Source organism: Cololabis saira, chromosome 15 (assembly GCF_033807715.1).
Source record: "Cololabis saira isolate AMF1-May2022 chromosome 15, fColSai1.1, whole genome shotgun sequence".
Taxonomy (NCBI): domain Eukaryota; kingdom Metazoa; phylum Chordata; class Actinopteri; order Beloniformes; family Belonidae; genus Cololabis; species Cololabis saira.
The window spans coordinates 46,208,617-46,230,867 of NC_084601.1; the positions used below are offsets into that span (position 1 = coordinate 46,208,617).

The 22,251-nt window shown below is 40.9% G+C and overlaps 1 protein-coding gene across 3 annotated transcripts; it reads left to right on the forward strand.

The window, feature by feature from the left end:
• Positions 1-218: 218 nt before the first annotated feature.
• On the forward strand, positions 219-22,098 carry LOC133461442 (solute carrier family 66 member 2). Of its 3 annotated transcripts, none has more exons than XM_061742354.1 (6): positions 219-341; positions 3,513-3,873; positions 4,384-4,517; positions 7,756-7,806; positions 20,529-20,745; positions 21,872-22,098. In XM_061742354.1, the coding sequence occupies exons 2-6, from the start codon at positions 3,641-3,643 to the stop codon at positions 22,080-22,082; spliced, it is 846 nt and encodes a 281-aa protein (XP_061598338.1). In that variant the 5' UTR covers positions 219-341; positions 3,513-3,640; the 3' UTR covers positions 22,083-22,098. The 3 variants fall into 3 exon arrangements, with proteins under 3 accessions (XP_061598338.1, XP_061598337.1, XP_061598339.1); XM_061742353.1 differs by having other exon boundaries at positions 225-341; positions 3,503-3,873; XM_061742355.1 differs by lacking the exon at positions 7,756-7,806 and having other exon boundaries at positions 225-341; positions 3,503-3,873.
• The last annotated feature ends 153 nt before the right edge of the window (positions 22,099-22,251 follow it).

The window sequence follows — 22,251 nt, forward strand, 5'->3', positions numbered from 1 at the left end:
GGAGGCGGCCGGTCATGTGACGTGTGACGTATGCGGAAGTGCGGGAGGAAGCGCACATGACAACACGAGCAGCTGAACGTTCAGTTTCAGAGTTTAAGGTTTTTATTTCAGTTAAAGGATCGGGAGGGTTTTTATAACTTTCAGGTTTTTATTTCAGTTAAAGGATCTTAGAGGGTTTTATGAGTTTAAGGTTTTTTTTTCAGTTAAAGGATCGGTTTGGGTTTGTTCTAGTTCTGATTTTAATTCCTCCTCCGGATCAAACACTGCTGCTTCTCTTCAGTCCTGGGACTCGTTAAACCCCGACCCGGAACCCGGAACCCGGAACCGACACCGCCCTGCCGGTACCGATTAAGTGCTATTGTTCTATTAACAAATAATATTATAAATATTATACTTGCTTAAGATATTTATGTGGATATTTCTGTAGTATATATTATCTGTTGAGAGGGAAAGTTATAATTATGTAATATAGGTTATATATTTATCAGGTATGTAGTGTGTATATATATTTTATATATATATATATATATATATATATATATATATATATATATATATAAATAAATACATATAGGGATATTTATGTAGTTTATACTGTGTATATTTATACACTGTATAAACTACATAAATATCTATATTTATATAGATTTATATAATATTTGTATTTTCTGTATATTGATATAATATGTATGTAATATTTATATTTTATATATACTTATATGTTTACGTAGTATTTATATAGACTATATTTTTATGGATATTGTGTAGATTTAATAATAGCAATAATGTAAATTCATAGGGCCCGATTTACTAAAGGTTTGCGTGTGTTAAAACGTGTGCAAACTTGACAGCACCCGCAAACCAAAGTGCCAGCTGATCTACTAACAGCGTGCAAAGAGGACTGCGTCTCTGAAATGCGCAATTCAGTTAGTACTTTTGCCCTGATGAATAATCAATATGGGGCATAACCGCCAGAGAGCGCTAAATACTGGGAGGGGAAGATGCAAATAAGTTAATTTACCACACGCAATGAGATTTACCAAGTCTGAAAGTAGTTGCGCGTATTGTGATTGCGTCTGTATTTAATACGTTTGAAAGAAGGTGCTAATCTGCTGCTGCTGTTATTGTGGCAAGGAGGCGACATCCAAAATCAAAGAATACGCAGAGAGAGAGTCTTTATTCTGCTGCATGCTATTTTAAAAATGGTTGCACAAGTTTTATTAAAGGCCACTTTTTCTTTAGTTCTTCACCTTATATCTTGCCACCTTCTTTTAATGTGCCCCCCTCCACTCGCCCACAAGCAGGCCAAGCCTTTGTGCCAAACTGCCAAATTAAATTACATTGAATTAAAACCCGTGCTTATTAATCACAAAACACAGGTTAAACATCATGACCAAATCCGCTCCGACCCGCTGTGTCAGGATCAGCGCAGAGACTGCAGCTTCGCCTGAATTATGGTTCTGCGTTAAATCGACGGCCATATGGTCCCGTCTGTCACACATTTACTGTCAGTGTTTGCTATATAATATATAATATTTGCAATATACTGTGGACATCTGAATAAAAACTTAACTCATAAATAGATTTAATCAAAGCGCTCTCCAGCTCTGTGTCTGATTGTCTTTTTCTCCTCAGATCATGCCGAGCACCGCCGGGTCACGCAAACCCGACCAATTCAATATTAAAATCAAATTCAGTCCTGTGGCCCGTTTTTCTATTTCGTATTTTTGATCTGTGCCTAAAATTGAAATATGAAAAACCAGACGTTTTTCTGTTTTTTGTGTTACCAACTGCATTTATTCTATCGCAGGTTTTCTCCGATATTGCGTTTCTTTTGGTAATGTTTAAATTTCTTTGCTGTAGTTCATGAATGTGTTTATTTGCCTCTTCCACTAATATCTCTAACTCCAACTCGTCAAATTTCATTTTGCGCTTGTGACTTGTGACTGTGCATTCCATCCACTCTCCATGGCGCAGATCTGCGCTCACAAAGACACGCAACACCTCATTTAAATACTGCTGTTTGCACCTGTTATCAATTGCGCACGCAATCTTAGTTGATCACCCGCAAACCACACGCAAACAGCACGCGCAATTTAGTACTCTTTATTTAGGATCTTAGTAAATCGGGCCCATAGAGTTATAAAGGGCTAGGAACTAGAAGATGTTACTGTTTATTTTTATTTTATATATACTGTTATTGTCCTGCTATTGTCCTACTATTGTCCTGCTATTGTCCTGCTATCAGAATCAGAATCAGAATCAGGTTTATTATTGGCAGTTCAGAAAAACTGTATTTGACTTCGGATACACCGGCGGCGACACGATGGTATTGTGCGCCTGTTTTTCCAAGGGTAACACTGGGATGGGGGCACAGTACATCCAAGTGATCGCCGCGGCTTCGTGGCGTGGAAACCCGGAGACTGTGTTGGGGGGGCTGATAAGAGGGGGGGGGGGGGGGGGGCGGGAAAGCATTGAGAATGAGGGAGGTGGTTATCAGCAAGTGTGTGTGTGAGCGGTAAGTCCGTGAACTTCGCTCAGAGCTGCTCCTCAGCCAACGTCCTTGATGTTATCAGTCGGCTCGGTCAGTTCTGATCCAGGTCCACAGATGTTCCTGAGAGGGGAGGGTTAGTGGGGGCAGAGTCACCTTGTTTACATTCCACCAGGGAGATTGTGACCAGAGCGATCGGCCAAACCGCTCTGTCAAGGCCAGATTATAGAATCAACAATTATATTGAAAACAGACAGACTCAGTAATTTTCCGTCTGCCTTCAGTCTCTGGTTCATCAATGGCGACTCCAATCAGACGAATTTGTGATCAATTCCCGCCAAGCCGAGCTTTCAACTTCTCCAAGGTCTTCTCCATCTTGCCAATGAGCTCAAAGACGCCGCCAGCCTGCGATTCTGTTCAAGAATCACATCCAGCTTACGGCTTTGCTCCCCCAACGTTAAAGTCTGAGTGTTGATCACCTTGCTTGATCCTTCAGCCACGTCCGGCAGCTCTGAAAGAGCCAGAACAGCTGTCGACGACTTACGCGTTTGTCAGTAGACCAGGAATCCCCCTCCTCCGATCAAGAGAAATCCTGCTATCATAAATCCAATTATGAAGCATCTTCAACGTCCTCGACAGACAGAATCACCAAACACAACGGTTTCCAATGTTTCCAGGAATCCATTGTGTATCCAGTAAAAAACATGTCCCATCGGGGCAGGAGGGCTCCCTTACCCCCTGACTTCTGGTCGCAAAAATGTGGTCAATTGTGCTGAGAGACCAGTTAATCAATTCCATGATTGTAGAGTTTGGGAGGAGTGAAAAGGAGAGACTCTGAAGACGAGACAGGACAAAAGCAGCAGAAGATAGGGAGGGAGAGGAGCAGAAAAGCGTCCGCCTTTGCCGAGAGCCGGAAGAAGTCCTGCTATTGTCCTATTATTGTCCCATTATTGTCCTACTGGACAGACTCCCAGGTGTCCTACTGTCTTCTAACTGCATTTCTGCCTCCAGGCTCAACCAGGACCAGGATCTGGACTAGTGGTCCAGGACCAGGGTCTGGACTAGTGGTCCCCCTACGAGGGTCTAGTCCTGGTCTCCCTATAAGGGTCCTGGTCCCAGTCCTGGTCCCCCTGGAACCAGCAGCCCAGCATGGAGGACGAGGTCCTGGACCCGATGATCCTGGACCAGGCGGTCCTGGACCAGGTGGTCCTGGTCCTCAACGTCCTGGTCTCGTGGGCGGCCGCGGGGGCCATGGTCTTCGGGGGGGTGGTCCCCTACATCCCCCAGTACCGGGACATAAACCGGACCCAGAACGCCGAGGGGTTCTCCACCTACGTCTGCCTGGTCCTGCTGGTGGCCAACGTCCTGCGGATCCTGTTCAGGTGAGACCTAGTCCTGGTGCTGGTCCTGGACCTGGTCCTGGTCCTGGTCCTGGACCTGGACCCCCACATAAACTAAGTGTTTCCTATAAGTACTAACACCTTCATCCATGGACTGAAGAAAAACACCCGAGTCAGGTTTCGGCTGGTGTTCCTTCCAAATACTGTGCAGGCCTTTATTGTAAGAATTACAACCAGAACCAACACAGGAGAGCCGGCTCCCGGTGACCGACTCTGAAAACCTGTAGATTTTTACTCTTCTTTTATACTGCCCCCCAACTTCACCAGTCTTTCTCCGTTATGCCCAATCTGTCTCATTTACGCTCCATCAGACAGGTTCTGCCTTCAATTCAAACCCAAACAGGCCCTTACAAGCCCTTACATCTATGACATCACTGGTATATGTGTACAATTTAGCGCATACATATGACTTTTTCTGTTCCCATCTGTCGACATTTGTCCCGCCTATTACGCTCCAATACTGGTGTACAGTGTTTGACTTCCTCCCTGCAGATTCGGCCACCACTTCGAGGCGCCGCTGCTCTGGCAGAGCATCATCATGATCGTCACCATGCTCATCATGCTCAACCTCTGCACTAACGTCCGCACGGCGGCCGAGGTCAGCACCAAGAGACGCTCCTTCACAGGTAGGAAACCCTCCTCCACAGGTAGGAAACCCTCCTTCACAGGTAGGAAACCCTCCTCCACAGGTAGGAAACCCTCCTCCACAGGTCAGAAACTCCTCCACAGGTCAGAAACTCCTCCACAGGTCAGAAACCCTCCTCCACAGGTCAGAAACCCTCCTCCACAGGTCAGAAACTCCTCCACAGGTCAGAAACTCCTCCACAGATCAGAAACTCCTCCACAGGTCAGAAACTCCTCCACAGGTCAGAAACTCCTTCACAGGTCAGAAACCCTCCTCCACAGATCAGAAACTCCTCCACAGGTCAGAAACTCCTCCACAGGTCAGAAACCCTCCTCCACAGATCAGAAACTCCTCCACAGGTCAGAAACTCCTCCACAGGTCAGAAACTCCTCCACAGATCAGAAACTCCTCCACAGGTCAGAAACTCCTCCACAGGTCAGAAACCCTCCTCCACAGGTCAGAAACTCCTTCACAGATCAGAAACTCCTTCACAGATCAGAAACCCTCCTCCACAGGTCAGAAACTCCTCCACAGGTCAGAAACTCCTCCACAGATCAGAAACTCCTCCACAGATCAGAAACTCCTCCACAGATCAGAAACTCCTCCACAGGTCAGAAACTCCTCCACAGGTCAGAAACTCCTCCACAGGTCAGAAACTCCTCCACAGGTCAGAAACTCCTCCACAGGTCAGAAACTCCTCCACAGATCAGAAACTCCTCCACAGGTCAGAAACTCCTCCACAGGTCAGAAACTCCTCCACAGGTCAGAAACTCCTCCACAGATCAGAAACTCCTCCACAGGTCAGAAACTCCTCCACAGGTCAGAAACTCCTCCACAGGTCAGAAACTCCTCCACAGATCAGAAACTCCTCCACAGGTCAGAAACTCCTCCACAGATCAGAAACTCCTCCACAGATCAGAATCTCCTCCACAGATCAGAAACTCCTCCACAGATCAGAAACTCCTCCACAGGTCAGAAACTCCTCCACAGATCAGAAACTCCTCCACAGATCAGAATCTCCTCCACAGATCAGAAACTCCTCCACAGATCAGAATCTCCTCCACAGATCAGAAACTCCTCCACAGATCAGAAACCTTGGGGAAGAAACTGTCATTGTAAGATTATGGAGCGACAATTTCAAACATTTCAGGCGATGATTTTGTCTTTGCTTCTTGGCTTATCTCATTAGACCTCAACATTTTAGCTAAACAACAGTTAAAGTGCTAAAAGTTTTTTACTCTGTGAAGTAGCAACATTAGCACGGCGTGCTCTGCACACCTGATGTTGTGCAGCATCTTTTATAAAAACCCAAATAATGTAACACTGTCCAGCCTGTTCCTGCTCCATACTGAAGTTTCAGACTCTTCTGTTGCAGCAGATGAAAGAGTGATCCCTCATTCAGTCATGTGACAACCTTGGGATCGCTCATGTTGCAATTACAAACTTTGATTTTATCATATTGTGATATTATTGCAAATGCAATCAATCATATAGACCGAAGCCCCGATGAGGAAGAATCCAGAGATCAGTAAATGTTTCACTGAGACGTTGCTGCACAAACACGTTCCAGCTTTTAGACAATAAAATCAGACGGTTAAAGTTGCAGTAATGCAGGTTACTGAGAAACATTGTTGTATTTCTATATTGAACTGGTAGCTGTGAGTTTCATCCTTATTATCCACGACAGGAATCTCCAACCTTCTAGAAACTGAGAGTAAAGCAAAGGGCTTTGATAAAACACTGCTGAAATAACAAAGTTACACAGTTTACCTTTAATTTAACATTATTATCAATGAAGACACTAATCGTTAATGATTCATCAAAAATAATTATTCAGAATGATTCAACGAGGTAGGAAACAGATACATTTCAACATGCACTATTTAATTTCTTATTTAACTTTCCAAGAGTTTCATTTTCAAATCATCACTTCCACAACATAAAATCTTTTTCAATTTTCACAAACCACTAACAGTTTTTATCAAATCATGAACTCTAAACCATGTTTGTACAAATGATCAATCATGTAAGATTTAACAAAAATGGACTCTTGTTGTACTGAAGTTTCTCTCCACGTTGAGCCGCTCGGCCGTCGCTGCAAACGAGACAGTTTTCTCTCACGTTAGTAAAACAGAATTCTCCCTCCCGTTCACTTGGATAATCTTACTTTTTCTTCCTTTTTCTGCCAAGTTTTTGTCGGTAAAAACGGCTTCATTCTCCTCGTCTTCGCAGCTCACGAGCTCGTCTCAGCAGAGCTGTGTTTGGTCATGAAACTAGACCGACCTCTGACCTCTGACCTCTGACCTCTGACCACAACAAACACACGCGCGCCGCACAACACACACGCGCGCCGCACAACACACACGCGCGCCGCACAACACACACGCGCGCCGCACAACACACACGCGCGCCGCACAACACACACACGCGCCGCACAACACACACACACGCGCCGCACAACACACACACACACACACACACGCCACACAACACACACGCGCGCCGCACAACACACGCGCGCCGCACAATACACACGCGCGCCGCACAACACACACACGCGCCGCACAACACACACACACACGCCACACAACACACACACGCGCCACACAATACACACACGCGCCGCACAACACACACACACACACGCGCCGCACAACACACACACACACGCGCCACACAACACACACACAACACACACACGCGCCGCACAACACACACACAACACACACACGCGCCGCACAACACACACACGCGCCGCACAACACACACACACGCGCCGCACAACACACACACACACACACACACACACACACACACACATAAGCATAAGCACACAAGTGTGCGTATTTAAAAATCGAGCGGGAGCAAAACTGAGTTTGATTGTACTTTATTTAAGTTATGACATGAATCAGGTGTCAGGACTCAGCGTGTCGGGTTCATCCAGTCTGATCAGCTGATCAGGGACTAGGAATTTGAATTAGTAGTTAATTAGACTAGTATTTTTAACTTATTTCAATTCAATTCAGTTATTGTATTGATACCCAATCAATCACCAAGTAAACAAATATGTGACTGAAAAGAAACAGGATTTTTCTGGACTGATTTCTCCCTTAAAGGTTTTGTTAATCAGTGATTTAAGTCGTCAGAACAGGTTTCACCTGAAACATCAGTTCAGTCAAAGAAAACTCTCCTCTAGTTTTGGTTAAAGAGCTTGTTTTCTTCCTCTAACTGTTTTGTAGCGACAGACTTTAAGGACGAGGATGTGAGAATCCCTAAGAGGCTTTTTCTGGGTACGTACTCGCTCAGCGGTGTTGTTTCCTGTTCATCCTCCATGCATGACGACAACCGGAGCTAACACCTCTGTTACCATGACAACCGAGCTGCTAACACCTCCGTTACCATGACGACCGGAGCTAACACCTCCGTTACCATGACAACCATCATGTTTAAGTGAAGCATGAGCCTCTGTAACTTCCTTCCATTCATCTTTAGTTGAACATTAATGTTATCATGCCCTGCTATTCCCCGTCTCCCACCGTAGCCGCCGTTAGCTGCCACCGTAGCCGCCGTTAGCTGCCACCGTAGCCGCCGTTAGCTGCCACCGTAGCCGCCGTTAGCTGCCACCGTAGCCGCCGTTAGCTGCCACCGTAGCCTCCGTTAGCCCTAAAGTGCATGTTGCTCTGCATCACTTTTACTCAGCAGAAACTTGTGTATTTGTGTGTTTTCTCTTTTCTCTGCATGTTTTGTTTGCACTGCCAGAAATCTTTGATGTGCTAAAGACGTTAGTTTGCAGTGATGGTGACGAACCTGTCGTTGCAGTTTTCACTCATTCACTGGCATGTTGCACTGAAGCTTCTAACCTCCTTGTGAAGTGAATCGTGAAGTAAAACCGTTTTCCTGCTGCGTTTTCCTGCTGCGTTTCCTGCTGCACGCTCTGCATGTGGATACAAACCTGTTTCAAATGAATGAGTGATTAATGCAAAGCTGTTCTGAATTAAACTGGGCTTCTAAACAACTTAAAATGTTTCTAACTGCAGTCCCAGCTGGTTAAAGGGAGGCTCAGTAATCTCTAGGGATGAACATCTGTGTATCTGTGTAGAGTCGTTGGCCTTAACCGTCATTTCAATTCAATCTTCACTTATTACCTATTACCATATCTATCTATTCCCATAGAAATGATCTCTAGGAGTTTTCAACAGTCCGAAAACATGACAGTACAGCATTTTAATAATGTACGTAATCTACTGTTTTCTATTACTTTATCTGTCTCTGTCATCATTATCTGGAATTTAAACAATAAAATATCCCATAATATTGTAAAAAAAAAAAAATAACGTATCAAAACCACGTATTTCCAAAGGCAGTTGTGTTTTTAGAAAAGGTTGTGGTTTCCCTGAAAAACCTAACGCTAACCAAGTCTGACGGAGTAAAAATGATGTTTCCTGTTTAAAGATGGAAGTTTAAAACTGGAAGTTTAAAGATGGAAGTTTAAAACTGGAAGTTTAAAGATAGAAGTTTAAAACTGGAAGTTTAAAGATGGAAGTTTAAAGATAGAAGTTTAAAGCTGGAAGTTTAAAGATGGAAGTTTAAAGATGGAAGTTTAAAGATGGAAGTTTAAAGATAGAAGTTTAAATATAGAAGTTTAAAGATGGAAGTTTAAAGATGGAAGTTTAAAGATAGAAGTTTAAAGATATAAGTTTAAAGATATAAGTTTAAAGATAGAAGTTTAAAGATGGAAGTTTAAAGATGGAAGTTTAAAGATATAAGTTTAAAGATATAAGTTTAAAGATAGAAGTTTAAAGATGGAAGTTTAAATATAGAAGTTTAAAGATGGAAGTTTAAAGATGGAAGTTTAAAGATATAAGTTTAAAGATAGAAGTTTAAAACTGGAAGTTTAAAGATAGAAGTTTAAAGATGGAAGTTTAAAACTGGAAGTTTAAAGATAGAAGTTTAAAACTGGAAGTTTAAAGATAGAAGTTTAAAGATGGAAGTTTAAAGATGGAAGTTTAAAGATATAAGTTTAAAGATAGAAGTTTAAAGATGGAAGTTTAAAGATAGAAGTTTAAAGATAGAAGTTTAAAGATGGAAGTTTAAAACTGGAAGTTTAAAGATAGAAGTTTAAAGATAGAAGTTTAAAACTGGAAGTTTAAAGATGGAAGTTTAAAGATGGAAGTTTAAAGATGGAAGTTTAAAGATAGAAGTTTAAAGATGGAAGTTTAAAGATGGAAGTTTAAAACTGGAAGTTTAAAGATAGAAGTTTAAAGATAGAAGTTTAAAGATAGAAGTTTAAAGATGGAAGTTTAAAGATGGAAGTTTAAAGATGGAAGTTTAAAACTGGAAGTTTAAAGATGGAAGTTTAAAGCTAGAAGTTTAAAGATAGAAGTTTAAAGATGGAAGTTTAAAGATAGAAGTTTAAAGATAGAAGTTTAAAGATAGAAGTTTAAAGATGGAAGTTTAAAGATGGAAGTTTAAAACTGGAAGTTTAAAGATGGAAGTTTAAAGATGGAAGTTTAAAGATGGAAGTTTAAAGATAGAAGTTTAAATCTAGAAGTTTAAAGCTGGAAGTTTAAAGATAGAAGTTTAAAGATGGAAGTTTAAAGCTGGAAGTTTAAAGATAGAAGTTTAAAGATAGAAGTTTAAAACTGGAAGTTTAAAGATATAAGTTTAAAGATAGAAGTTTAAAGATGGAAGTTTAAAGATGGAAGTTTAAAGATGGAAGTTTAAATATAGAAGTTTAAAGATGGAAGTTTAAATATAGAAGTTTAAAGATATAAGTTTAAAGATAGAAGTTTAAAGATAGAAGTTTAAAGATGGAAGTTTAAAGATGGAAGTTTAAAGATGGAAGTTTAAATATAGAAGTTTAAAGATGGAAGTTTAAATATAGAAGTTTAAAGATAGAAGTTTAAAGATATAAGTTTAAAGATAGAAGTTTAAAGATATAAGTTTAAATCTAGAAGTTTAAAGATGGAAGTTTAAATCTAGAAGTTTAAATTTCAATTCAATTCAATTCAATTTTATTTATATAGCGTCTAATACAACAGAGTTGTCTCTAGACGCTTTACAGAGACCCATACCCAGAACATGACCCCCGAGCAGATATTACATAAACAATGGCAGGTAAAAAAACTCCCCTAGTGGGAGAAAAACCTTAAGCCAAACAGTGGCAAGGAAAAACTCCCCTTTAGGAGGGAAGAAACCTTGAGCAGGACCAGGCTCATCAGGGGGGACCCTCCTGCCGAGGGCCAGACTGGTGGGTCAGGGACGGCAACAGCACAGCAGGCAGGTGGAAGCAGCAACGGGATGACCGGGGGTGGGGACCGCAGGCCAGCACACAGCTCCCGAAGCTCCGGCCCAATCAGCAAGTCCCAGGTTGGGGTGCAGGGTCAGGAAAAGACTTGTGCTCCGTAATGCAAGCTACAAGCCACCCACGGCCACGTGGGTGGCTTGGTTAAAGATGGAAGTTTAAAGATGGAAGTTTAAAACTAGAAGTTTAAAGATGGAAGTTTAAAGATGGAAGTTTAAAGATGGAAGTTTAAAGATATAAGTTTAAATCTAGAAGTTTAAAGATGGAAGTTTAAAGATGGAAGTTTAAAGATGGAAGTTTAAAGATATAAGTTTAAATCTAGAAGTTTAAAGATGGAAGTTTAAAGATATAAGTTTAAATCTAGAAGTTTAAAGATGGAAGTTTAAAGATATAAGTTTAAAGCTAGAAGTTTAAAGATGGAAGTTTAAAGCTAGAAGTTTAAAGATATAAGTTTAAATCTAGAAGTTTAAAGATGGAAGTTTAAATCTAGAAGTTTAAAGATGGAAGTTTAAAGCTGGAAGTTTAAAGATGGAAGTTTAAAGATGGAAGTTTAAAGATGGAAGTTTAAAGATGGAAGTTTAAATCTAGAAGTTTAAAGATGGAAGTTTAAAGATGGAAGTTTAAAGATAGAAGTTTAAAGATAGAAGTTTAAAGATAGAAGTTTAAAGCTAGAAGTTTAAAGATGGAAGTTAAAAGCTGGAAGTTTAAAACTAGAAGTTTAAAGATGGAAGTTTAAAGATGGAAGTGTAAAGATGGAAGTTTAAAGATGGAAGTTTAAAGATGGAAGTTTAAAGCTGGAAGTTTAAAGATGGAAGTTTAAAGCTGGAAGTTTAACTTCCAACAGGTTTAATGAACCTCTGTCCTGGTCTGAGGGGTCTGTAACTTTACATACAGTTACTATGTTATAGTTACTTTAGTTACTATGTAACTTTGAGGAGCATGGTAGGAACCCTAAACACTAAAAAACTACACATTTTTACGGCTTTGACTGCTTTACGGCATACGTCACTTCCCCCTCCTTCCCCATTCGTAGTGGAGACAAAGCTGGGCGGGTGTGGAGCAGAGCTCAGTGTGGGTTATTCTGTAACCATGGTAACCATGGTAACCCATCCAGACCACAGCTGGGCGGGGCGTGGAGCAGAGCTCAGTGTGGGTTATTCTGTAACCATGGTAACCATGGTAACCATGGTAACCCATCCAGACCACAGCTGGGCGGGGCGTGGAGCAGAGCTCAGTGTGGGTTATTCTGTAACCATGGTAACCATGGTAACCCATCCAGACCAAAGCTGGGCGGGACGTGGAGCAGAGCTCAGCAGAAGCTGGTAACCCGTTACCATGGTTACCATGGTAACCATGGTAACCATGGTAACCATGGTAACCCATCCAGACCAAAGCTGGGCGGGACGTGGAGCGCAGAGCTCAGTGTGGGTTATTCTGTTACCATGGTAACCATGGTAACCCATCCAGACCAAAGCTGGGCGGGGCGTGGAGCAGAGCTCAGCAGAAGCTGGTAACCCATGGTAACCATGGTAACCATGGTAACCATGGTAACCCATCCAGACCAAAGCTGGGCGGGGCGTGGAGCAGAGCTCAGCAGAAGCTGGTAACCCGTTACCATGGTAACCATGGTAACCATGGTAACCCATCCAGACCACAGCTGGGCGGGGCGTGGAGCAGAGCTCAGCAGAAGCAGAAGTTTTATCGGAGGAGGTGATAGAGTAACAAGCTAAACACCCGGACAAGAATAAACATTGGCCCGGCGTTCACTCGCTGGCGTGAGCTGAAAGACGAGGAGGGATGTCCGACAAGAGAGACAGTTAAGATACTAATGTAAATGTAGAGTTCTATGTTCAATAAGAATCAACATTAGAATGTTTTCACATATTCATCTTGGGTTCTAGTATTTTTCCTGAGAACTGTAAAATTGTGCAGGGCTGATCTGCAAAACATTCAGTTATTCACAGGTTATAAAGTATTTTTTAATTTTGTCAGTAAGTATGTTGGACTACTAATTTATGACAAAGTCCCTCTAAAAAACGTTTGCAGTTTGGGGAGCATTATCTGCTGAAACAGGACAGGGGGGCGGGGGGAATTCTCTAATAAAACCAAGTTGAACTCAGTGATTTTCAACTTCATCATATTATATTATTTAGCCATAAATAGATCATTACCTCTTCAGTATCCATCCTGCAAACGACCGCTGGAAACAGAAAAGTAGTTTTGAAAGTCCGTCCCGTCTTCTCTCATCAAAAAACACTACCGCTTTACCGCTGGTGCTCATGGGAAATGTAGTTCTTTCTGGTAAAGCACTAATAATAATAATAATAATAATAATAATAATAATAATAATAATAATAATAATAAAGCACTACCGCTTTTGTCCAAAGGAGCCGCCAAACTCAACAAAAGCTGAAAGTTGTGCTGCTTTAAAGTTAGAAGTTTAAAGCTGGAAGTTTAAAGATGGAAGTTTAAAGATGGAAGTTTAAAGATGGAAGTTTAAAACTAGAAGTTTAAAGATGGAAGTTTAAAACTAGAAGTTTAAGGCCCCGTTTACACAGGGCAAAAACTGAGGCGTTTTCATGCGTTTTGTTCGTTCGTTTACACGTAAACGCAGCTCAAAGCCCCCAAAAACGATCATTTCTGAAAACTCCGGCCAAAGTGGAGATTTTCAAAAACTCCGTTTTCACGTTTGCGTCTAAACGGAGGAAAACGGAGGAAAACGGAGATTTAGGCTTCAGAACGTCACATTATGCACCAGAAACTCACCAGCGTCATGAGTGACACCTGTGGTTACAATTAGTTTGGCCACCGTCAATATTTTCTTGTATTTTACCTGTTTTATATTCTAAAGTCACACTTAAAAGTAACTCCCCCCCCCCCCAGCCTCCTGCTCATTCAAGCCTGTGAGCTTGTCAGCCAGCAGCATGAAGCCTGAATTATGGTTCCGCGTTAAATCGACGGCGTAAGGTACGCGGCGACGCGCATCGTACGTGCGCGTCGCCGCGTACCTTACGCCGTAGGCTCTGCGTTGGTGTAACGCGGGACCATAAATCAGCCTTAACTGGAAGTTACACACGTGTCATTTGTTGATGTTTTTTCCAGGATTCTGATTGGCTGGCATGACGTTACCAGCGTTTTCATGCGGGTCCGTGTAAACGAGGATTTTTTTGAAAACGTAGAGGGGAAAATATCCGTTTTTGTAAATACCCGGCTACGTGTAAACGTGGCCTAAATCTGGAAGTTTAAAGATAGAAGTTTAAAGATGGAAGTTTAAAGATGGAAGTTTAAAGCTGGAAGTTTAAAGATGGAAGTTTAAAGATGGAAGTTTAAAGATAGAAGTTTAAAACTGGAAGTTTAAAGCTGGAAGTTTAAAGCTAGAAGTTTAAAGCTGGAAGTTTAAAGGTGGAAGTTTAAAGATGGAAGTTTAAAGCTAGAAGTTTAAAGCTAGAAGTTTAAAGCTAAAAATTAAAAGATAGAAGTTTAAAGATGGAAGTTTAAAACTGGAAGTTTAAAGCTGGAAGTTTAAAGATGGAAGTTTAAAGATGGAAGTTTAAAGATAGAAGTTTAAAGCTAAAAATTAAAAGATAGAAGTTTAAAGATGGAAGTTTAAAACTGGAAGTTTAAAGATGGAAGTTTAAAGATGGAAGTTTAAAGATGGAAGTTTAAAGATGGAAGTTTAAATCTAGAAGTTTAAATCTAGAAGTTTAAATCTAGAGGTTTAAAGATGGGAGTTTGGCTGCAGTTCCTGCTATGAACACTAGATGCTGCAGTTCCTGCTATGAACACTAGATGGCTGCAGTTCCTGCTATGAACACTAGATGCTGCAGTTCCTGCTATGAACACTAGATGCTGCAGTTCCTGCTATGAACACTAGATGCTGCAGTTCCTGCTATGAACACTAGATGGCAGGAGGAAACAGGAGGAAACTGGTTTATGTTTCTGAATCTGGGATTAAAAGATGATTAACGTCCACATTTAGCAGGAAACACATTTGTCTCAGTTTCAGATGAGAAGTTAGACTGAAAGTTCTCCTGTTGGGATGGTTTTAGTCTTTGTTTTTGAAGGTTTTTGATTGTTTCCGTCATGAACAGGAACAAACTTTAAATGAGAAACGTTTCCACCGGCTGCTCCTTCATCTGTTTCCAGGATCAGCAGGTTGTGGCTGGTTGTTGATCTAAGACCAGAAACAGTTAATCCTGGGGATAAAACTGGAATAAAGATAAAACTGGAGAGTTTGACTGAAATAAAAGATAAAACTGGAGAGTTTGACTGAAATAAAAGATAAAACTGGAGAGTTTGACTGAAATAAAGATAAAACTGGAGAGTTTGACTGAAATAAAGATAAAACTGAAATAAAGATAAAACTGGAGAGTTTGACTGAAATAAAGATAAAACTGGAGAGTTTGACTGAAATAAAGATAAAACTGGAGAGTTTGACTGAAATAAAGATAAAACTGGAGAGTTTGACTGAAATAAAAGATAAAAGTCGAAAGTTTGACTGAAATAAAGATAAAACTGGAGAGTCAGACTGAAATAAAGATAAAACTGGAGAGTCAGACTGAAATAAAGCACATGCTGGTAGCTGAGCTTCATCTTGGACCTTAATGGCTGGTGTTCCGTCACCATAACGTTTCAGCTGGATATGTTTCTGAATATTCCCTTTTTATAACTCCAAACCTCAACAAAACATCACAAAGCATCAGCTGTATATTCAATTTCAATTCAATTCAATTTTATTTATATAGCGTCTAATACAACAGAGTTGTCTCTAGACGCTTTACAGAGATCCATACCCAGAACATGACCATCCAACTTCAGCAGCAGTAAATGAAGTTTCTGTTGGACTTCATCACCGTCTCCATTCCAACTGGTTAAATGAAGTTTCTGATGGACTTCATCACCGTCTCCATTCCAACTGGTTAAATGAAGTTTCTGTTGGACTTTATCACCGTCTGCATTCCAACTGGTTAAATGAAGTTTCTGTTGGACTTTATCACCGTCTCCATTCCAACTGGTTAAATGAAGTTTCTGTTGGACTTCATCACCGTCTCCATTCCAACTGGTTAAATGAAGTTTCTGTTGGACTTTATCACCGTCTCCAACTAGTTAAATGAAGTTTCTGTTGGACTTCATCACCGTCTCCATTCCAACTGGTTAAATGAAGTTTCTGTTGGACTTCATCACCGTCTCCATTCCAACTGGTTAAATGAAGTTTCTGATGGACTTCATCACCGTCTCCATTCCAACTGGTTAAATGAAGTTTCTGATGGACTTCATCACCGTCTCCATTCCAACTGGTTAAATGAAGTTTCTGTTGGACTTTATCTCCGTCTGCATTCCAACTGGTTAAATGAAGTTTCTGTTGGACTTCATCACCGTCTCCATTCCAACTGGTTAAATGAAGTTTCTGTTGGACTTCATCACCGTCTCCATTCCAACTGGTTAAATGAAGTTTCTGTTGGACTTTATCACCGTCTCCAACTAGTTAAATGAAGTTTCTGTTGGACTTTATCTCCGTCTCCATTCCAACTGGTTAAATGAAGTTTCTGTTGGACTTTATCTCCGTCTGCATTCCAACTGGTTAAATGAAGTTTCTGTTGGACTTTATCTCCGTCTCCATTCCAACTGGTTAAATGAAGTTTCTGTTGGACTTTATCACCGTCTCCAACTGGTTAAATGAAGTTTCTGTTGGACTTTATCACCGTCTCCAACTGGTTAAATGAAGTTTCTGTTGGACTTTATCACCGTCTCCAACTGGTTAAATGAAGTTTCTGTTGGACTTTATCACCGTCTCCAACTGGTTAAATGAAGTTTCTGTTGGACTTTATCACCGTCTCTATTCCAACTGGTTAAATGAAGTTTCTGTTGGACTTTATCACCGTCTCCATTCCAACTGGTTAAATGAAGTTTCTGTTGGACTTTATCACCGTCTCCAACTGGTTAAATGAAGTTTCTGTTGGACTTTATCACCGTCTGCATTCCAACTGGTTAAATGAAGTTTCTGTTGGACTTTATCACCGTCTCCAACTAGTTAAATGAAGTTTCTGTTGGACTTTATCACCGTCTGCATTCCAACTGGTTAAATGAAGTTTCTGTTGGACTTTATCACCGTCTCCAACTGGTTAAATGAAGTTTCTGTTGGACTTTATCACCGTCTCCAACTGGTTAAATGAAGTTTCTGTTGGACTTTATCACCGTCTGCATTCCAACTGGTTAAATGAAGTTTCTGTTGGACTTCATCACCGTCTCCATTCCAACTGGTTAAATGAAGTTTCTGTTGGACTTTATCACCGTCTCCAACTGGTTAAATGAAGTTTCTGTTGGACTTTATCACCGTCTCCAACTGGTTAAATGAAGTTTCTGTTGGACTTTATCACCGTCTGCATTCCAACTGGTTAAATGAAGTTTCTGTTGGACTTTATCTCCGTCTCCATTCCAACTGGTTAAATGAAGTTTCTGTTGGACTTCATCACCGTCTCCATTCCAACTGGTTAAATGAAGTTTCTGTTGGACTTCATCACCGTCTCCATTCCAACTGGTTAAATGAAGTTTCTGTTGGACTTTATCACCGTCTGCATTCCAACTGGTTAAATGAAGTTTCTGTTGGACTTTATCACCGTCTCCAACTAGTTAAATGAAGTTTCTGTTGGACTTTATCACCGTCTGCATTCCAACTGGTTAAATGAAGTTTCTGTTGGACTTTATCACCGTCTCCAACTGGTTAAATGAAGTTTCTGTTGGACTTTATCACCGTCTCCAACTGGTTAAATGAAGTTTCTGTTGGACTTTATCACCGTCTGCATTCCAACTGGTTAAATGAAGTTTCTGTTGGACTTTATCACCGTCTCCAACTGGTTAAATGAAGTTTCTGTTGGACTTTATCACCGTCTGCATTCCAACTAGTTAAATGAAGTTTCTGTTGGACTTTATCACCGTCTGCATTCCAACTGGTTAAATGAAGTTTCTGTTGGACTTTATCACCGTCTCCAACTGGTTAAATGAAGTTTCTGTTGGACTTTATCACCGTCTCCAACTGGTTAAATGAAGTTTCTGTTGGACTTTATCACCGTCTGCATTCCAACTGGTTAAATGAAGTTTCTGTTGGACTTTATCACCGTCTCCAACTAGTTAAATGAAGTTTCTGTTGGACTTTATCACCGTCTGCATTCCAACTGGTTAAATGAAGTTTCTGTTGGACTTTATCACCGTCTCCAACTGGTTAAATGAAGTTTCTGTTGGACTTTATCACCGTCTCCAACTGGTTAAATGAAGTTTCTGTTGGACTTTATCACCGTCTGCATTCCAACTGGTTAAATGAAGTTTCTGTTGGACTTTATCTCCGTCTCCATTCCAACTGGTTAAATGAAGTTTCTGTTGGACTTCATCACCGTCTCCATTCCAACTGGTTAAATGAAGTTTCTGTTGGACTTCATCACCGTCTCCATTCCAACTGGTTAAATGAAGTTTCTGTTGGACTTTATCACCGTCTCCAACTGGTTAAATGAAGTTTCTGTTGGACTTTATCACCGTCTCCAACTGGTTAAATGAAGTTTCTGTTGGACTTTATCACCGTCTCCAACTGGTTAAATGAAGTTTCTGTTGGACTTTATCACCGTCTCCAACTGGTTAAATGAAGTTTCTGTTGGACTTTATCACCGTCTCCATTCCAACTGGTTAAATGAAGTTTCTGTTGGACTTTATCACCGTCTGCATTCCAACTGGTTAAATGAAGTTTCTGTTGGACTTTATCACCGTCTCCAACTAGTTAAATGAAGTTTCTGTTGGACTTTATCACCGTCTGCATTCCAACTGGTTAAATGAAGTTTCTGTTGGACTTTATCACCGTCTCCAACTGGTTAAATGAAGTTTCTGTTGGACTTTATCACCGTCTCCAACTGGTTAAATGAAGTTTCTGTTGGACTTTATCACCGTCTGCATTCCAACTGGTTAAATGAAGTTTCTGTTGGACTTTATCACCGTCTCCAACTGGTTAAATGAAGTTTCTGTTGGACTTTATCACCGTCTGCATTCCAACTAGTTAAATGAAGTTTCTGTTGGACTTTATCACCGTCTGCATTCCAACTGGTTAAATGAAGTTTCTGTTGGACTTTATCACCGTCTCCAACTGGTTAAATGAAGTTTCTGTTGGACTTTATCACCGTCTCCAACTGGTTAAATGAAGTTTCTGTTGGACTTTATCACCGTCTGCATTCCAACTGGTTAAATGAAGTTTCTGTTGGACTTTATCACCGTCTCCAACTAGTTAAATGAAGTTTCTGTTGGACTTTATCACCGTCTGCATTCCAACTGGTTAAATGAAGTTTCTGTTGGACTTTATCACCGTCTCCAACTGGTTAAATGAAGTTTCTGTTGGACTTTATCACCGTCTCCAACTGGTTAAATGAAGTTTCTGTTGGACTTTATCACCGTCTGCATTCCAACTGGTTAAATGAAGTTTCTGTTGGACTTTATCTCCGTCTCCATTCCAACTGGTTAAATGAAGTTTCTGTTGGACTTCATCACCGTCTCCATTCCAACTGGTTAAATGAAGTTTCTGTTGGACTTCATCACCGTCTCCATTCCAACTGGTTAAATGAAGTTTCTGTTGGACTTTATCACCGTCTCCAACTGGTTAAATGAAGTTTCTGTTGGACTTTATCACCGTCTCCAACTGGTTAAATGAAGTTTCTGTTGGACTTTATCACCGTCTCCATTCCAACTGGTTAAATGAAGTTTCTGTTGGACTTTATCACCGTCTCCAACTAGTTAAATGAAGTTTCTGTTGGACTTTATCACCGTCTCCAACTGGTTAAATGAAGTTTCTGTTGGACTTTATCACCGTCTGCATTCCAACTGGTTAAATGAAGTTTCTGTTGGACTTTATCACCGTCTCCATTCCAACTGGTTCAACTCGGTAGATTTTGTTTCCCACTTGGAGAAATTGGTCTTGGACTCGACAGCTATAGGGAGAAAAGCAAGACATTTCAACAACAATCACACACATTCACCCAGTGAAGTACGCTAAAAAATCACTGGAATAAAATACAATATAACATTATTTTTTCCCTGTTTTATTCTGATAGTCTTGGTGTTCAGTTGAGTTTGAGTTTACACACGTGTCTCGTCAGCCCAGTCTGTATCTGTGTGTGTGTATGTATGTATATATTTATATATATACACATACAAACATACATATATAGTCTTGTCCTTCCGTCGTTAATAATAATAATGATAATATAATAAACCCCAACCCTCCCATCCCGAGCTGGTTTCTGGGTTCTTTCAGTCTTTTTGTTTAAAGTTGTTTTTGATGCACCGAGTTCTGGATTCTTGTTTTCAGTGATTTTAATTAATAAAGGACTTTTGTTTCTACCGTTGCAGCCGCAGTTTAATCTACACTTAGATCCTGTAACATTTCAGCTCTGAGGTCATGTGATGTCCCCACAACTGTAATGTTGATCCTCCATTCTTACAGTAATACTTTATTATTTTTGGTGTATAGATTTTAAAACCTTTACATGAAGTGGAGTTGCTGCTGCAGCTGGAGCCGCTTCACCTTGATTCTCTCCTCGTGTCTGTGTCTCCAGACTTTGACTGGAAGTATTTCTGGTCCTTCACCTTGATTCTCTCCTCGTGTCTGTGTCTCCAGACTTTGACTGGAAGTATTTCTGGTCCTTCACCTTGATGATGTTTTCCTCGTGTCTCCAGACTTTGACTGGAAGTATTTCTGGTGCTGGAGCCGCTTCGTGGACTACCTGCAGTGCGTCCTGGCCTTCACGCTGGCGGCAGCGTACGTCACCTACCTGCTCCTGGACTCGGCTCTGTTCGTGGAAACTCTGGGCTTCCTGGCCGTGTTCACCGAGGCCATGCTGGGAACGCCGCAGCTGTACTGCAACTACCGGAACAAATCTACCGAGGGAATGAGGTAGGAACGCTGTAGAATACTGTAAAATACTGTAGAATACTGCAACTACCGGAACAAATCCACCGAGGGAATGAGGTAGGAACGCTGTAGAATACTGCAGAATACTACAGAATACTGCAACTACCGGAACAAATCCACCGAGGGAATGAGGTAGGAATACTGTAGAATACTGTAAAATACTACAGCTGTACTGCAACTACCGGAACAAATCCACCGAGGGAATGAGGTAGGAATACTGTAGAATACTGTAAAATACTACAGCTGTACTGCAACTACCGGAACAAATCCACCGAGGGAATGAGGTAGGAATACTGAAGCTGTACTGCAACTACCGGAACAAATCTACCGAGGGAATGAGGTAGGAATACTGTAGAATACTGCAACTACCGGAACAAATCCACCGAGGGAATGAGGTAGGAACGCTGTAGAATACTGTAAAATACTGTAGAATACTGTAGAATACTGAAGCTGTACTGCAACTACCGGAACTGTCTGGTTTGTATCTGTGTAACCGGTTCTCTCTGGTTTAATAATAATAATAATAATAATAATAATAATAATAATAATAATAATAATAATAATAGTTTGTGTAACCGGTTCTGTCTGGTTTGTGTAACCGGTTCTGTCTGGTTTAATAATAATAATAATAATAATAATAATAATAATAATAATAATAATAATAATAATAATAATAATAATAATAATAATAATAATAGTTTGTGTAACCGGTTCTCTCTGGTTTAATAATAATAATAATAATAATAATAATAATAGTTTGTGTAACCGGTTCTCTCTGGTTTATTAATAATAATAATAATAATAATAATAATAGTTTGTGTAACCGGTTCTCTCTGGTCTCTGTAACCGGTTCTCTCTGGTATAATAATAATAATAATAATAATAATAATAATAATAATAATAATAATAATAATAATAATAATAATAGTTTGTGTAACCGGTTCTGTCTGGTTTGTGTAACCGGTTCTCTCTGGTTTAATAATAATAATAATAATAATAATAATAATAATAATAATGGTTTGTGTAACCGGTTCTCTCTGGTTTAATAATAATAATAATAATAATAATAATAATAGTTTGTGTAACCGGTTCTCTCTGGTTCTTGCAGCATCAAGATGGTCCTCATGTGGACCAGCGGCGACACCTTTAAGACCGGTTACTTCCTGCTGACTCAGGCCCCGGTCCAGTTCTGGACCTGTGGTCTCCTGCAGGTCCTGGTGGACCTCACCATCCTGGTCCAGGTCTACTACTACGGCCGCTACCCGCAGAAACCGCTGTCCCACACGGTGGCCCACGGCTCTGGTACCAAGGCCCTCTGAGACCTGGAGGACCTGGACCTGGACCTGCAGGACCTGGACCTGGAGGACCTGGTCCTGGTGGACCTCACCATCCTGGTCCAGGTCTACTACTACGGCCGCTACCCGCAGAAACCGCTGTCCCACACGGTGGCCCACGGCTCTGGTACCAAGGCCCTCTGAGACCTGGAGG

Excerpts from the sequence above, each read along its gene's own strand:
- LOC133461442 (XM_061742354.1), top strand. The coding sequence starts at position 3,641 with ATGGAGGACGAGGTCCTGGACCCGATGATCCTGGACCAGGCGGTCCTG. Across the intron at positions 3,874-4,383 it reads GTCCTGCGGATCCTGTTCAG|ATTCGGCCACCACTTCGAGG; the intron begins GTGAGACCTAGT and ends TCCTCCCTGCAG. Across the intron at positions 7,807-20,528 it reads CCCTAAGAGGCTTTTTCTGG|ACTTTGACTGGAAGTATTTC; the intron begins GTACGTACTCGC and ends TCGTGTCTCCAG.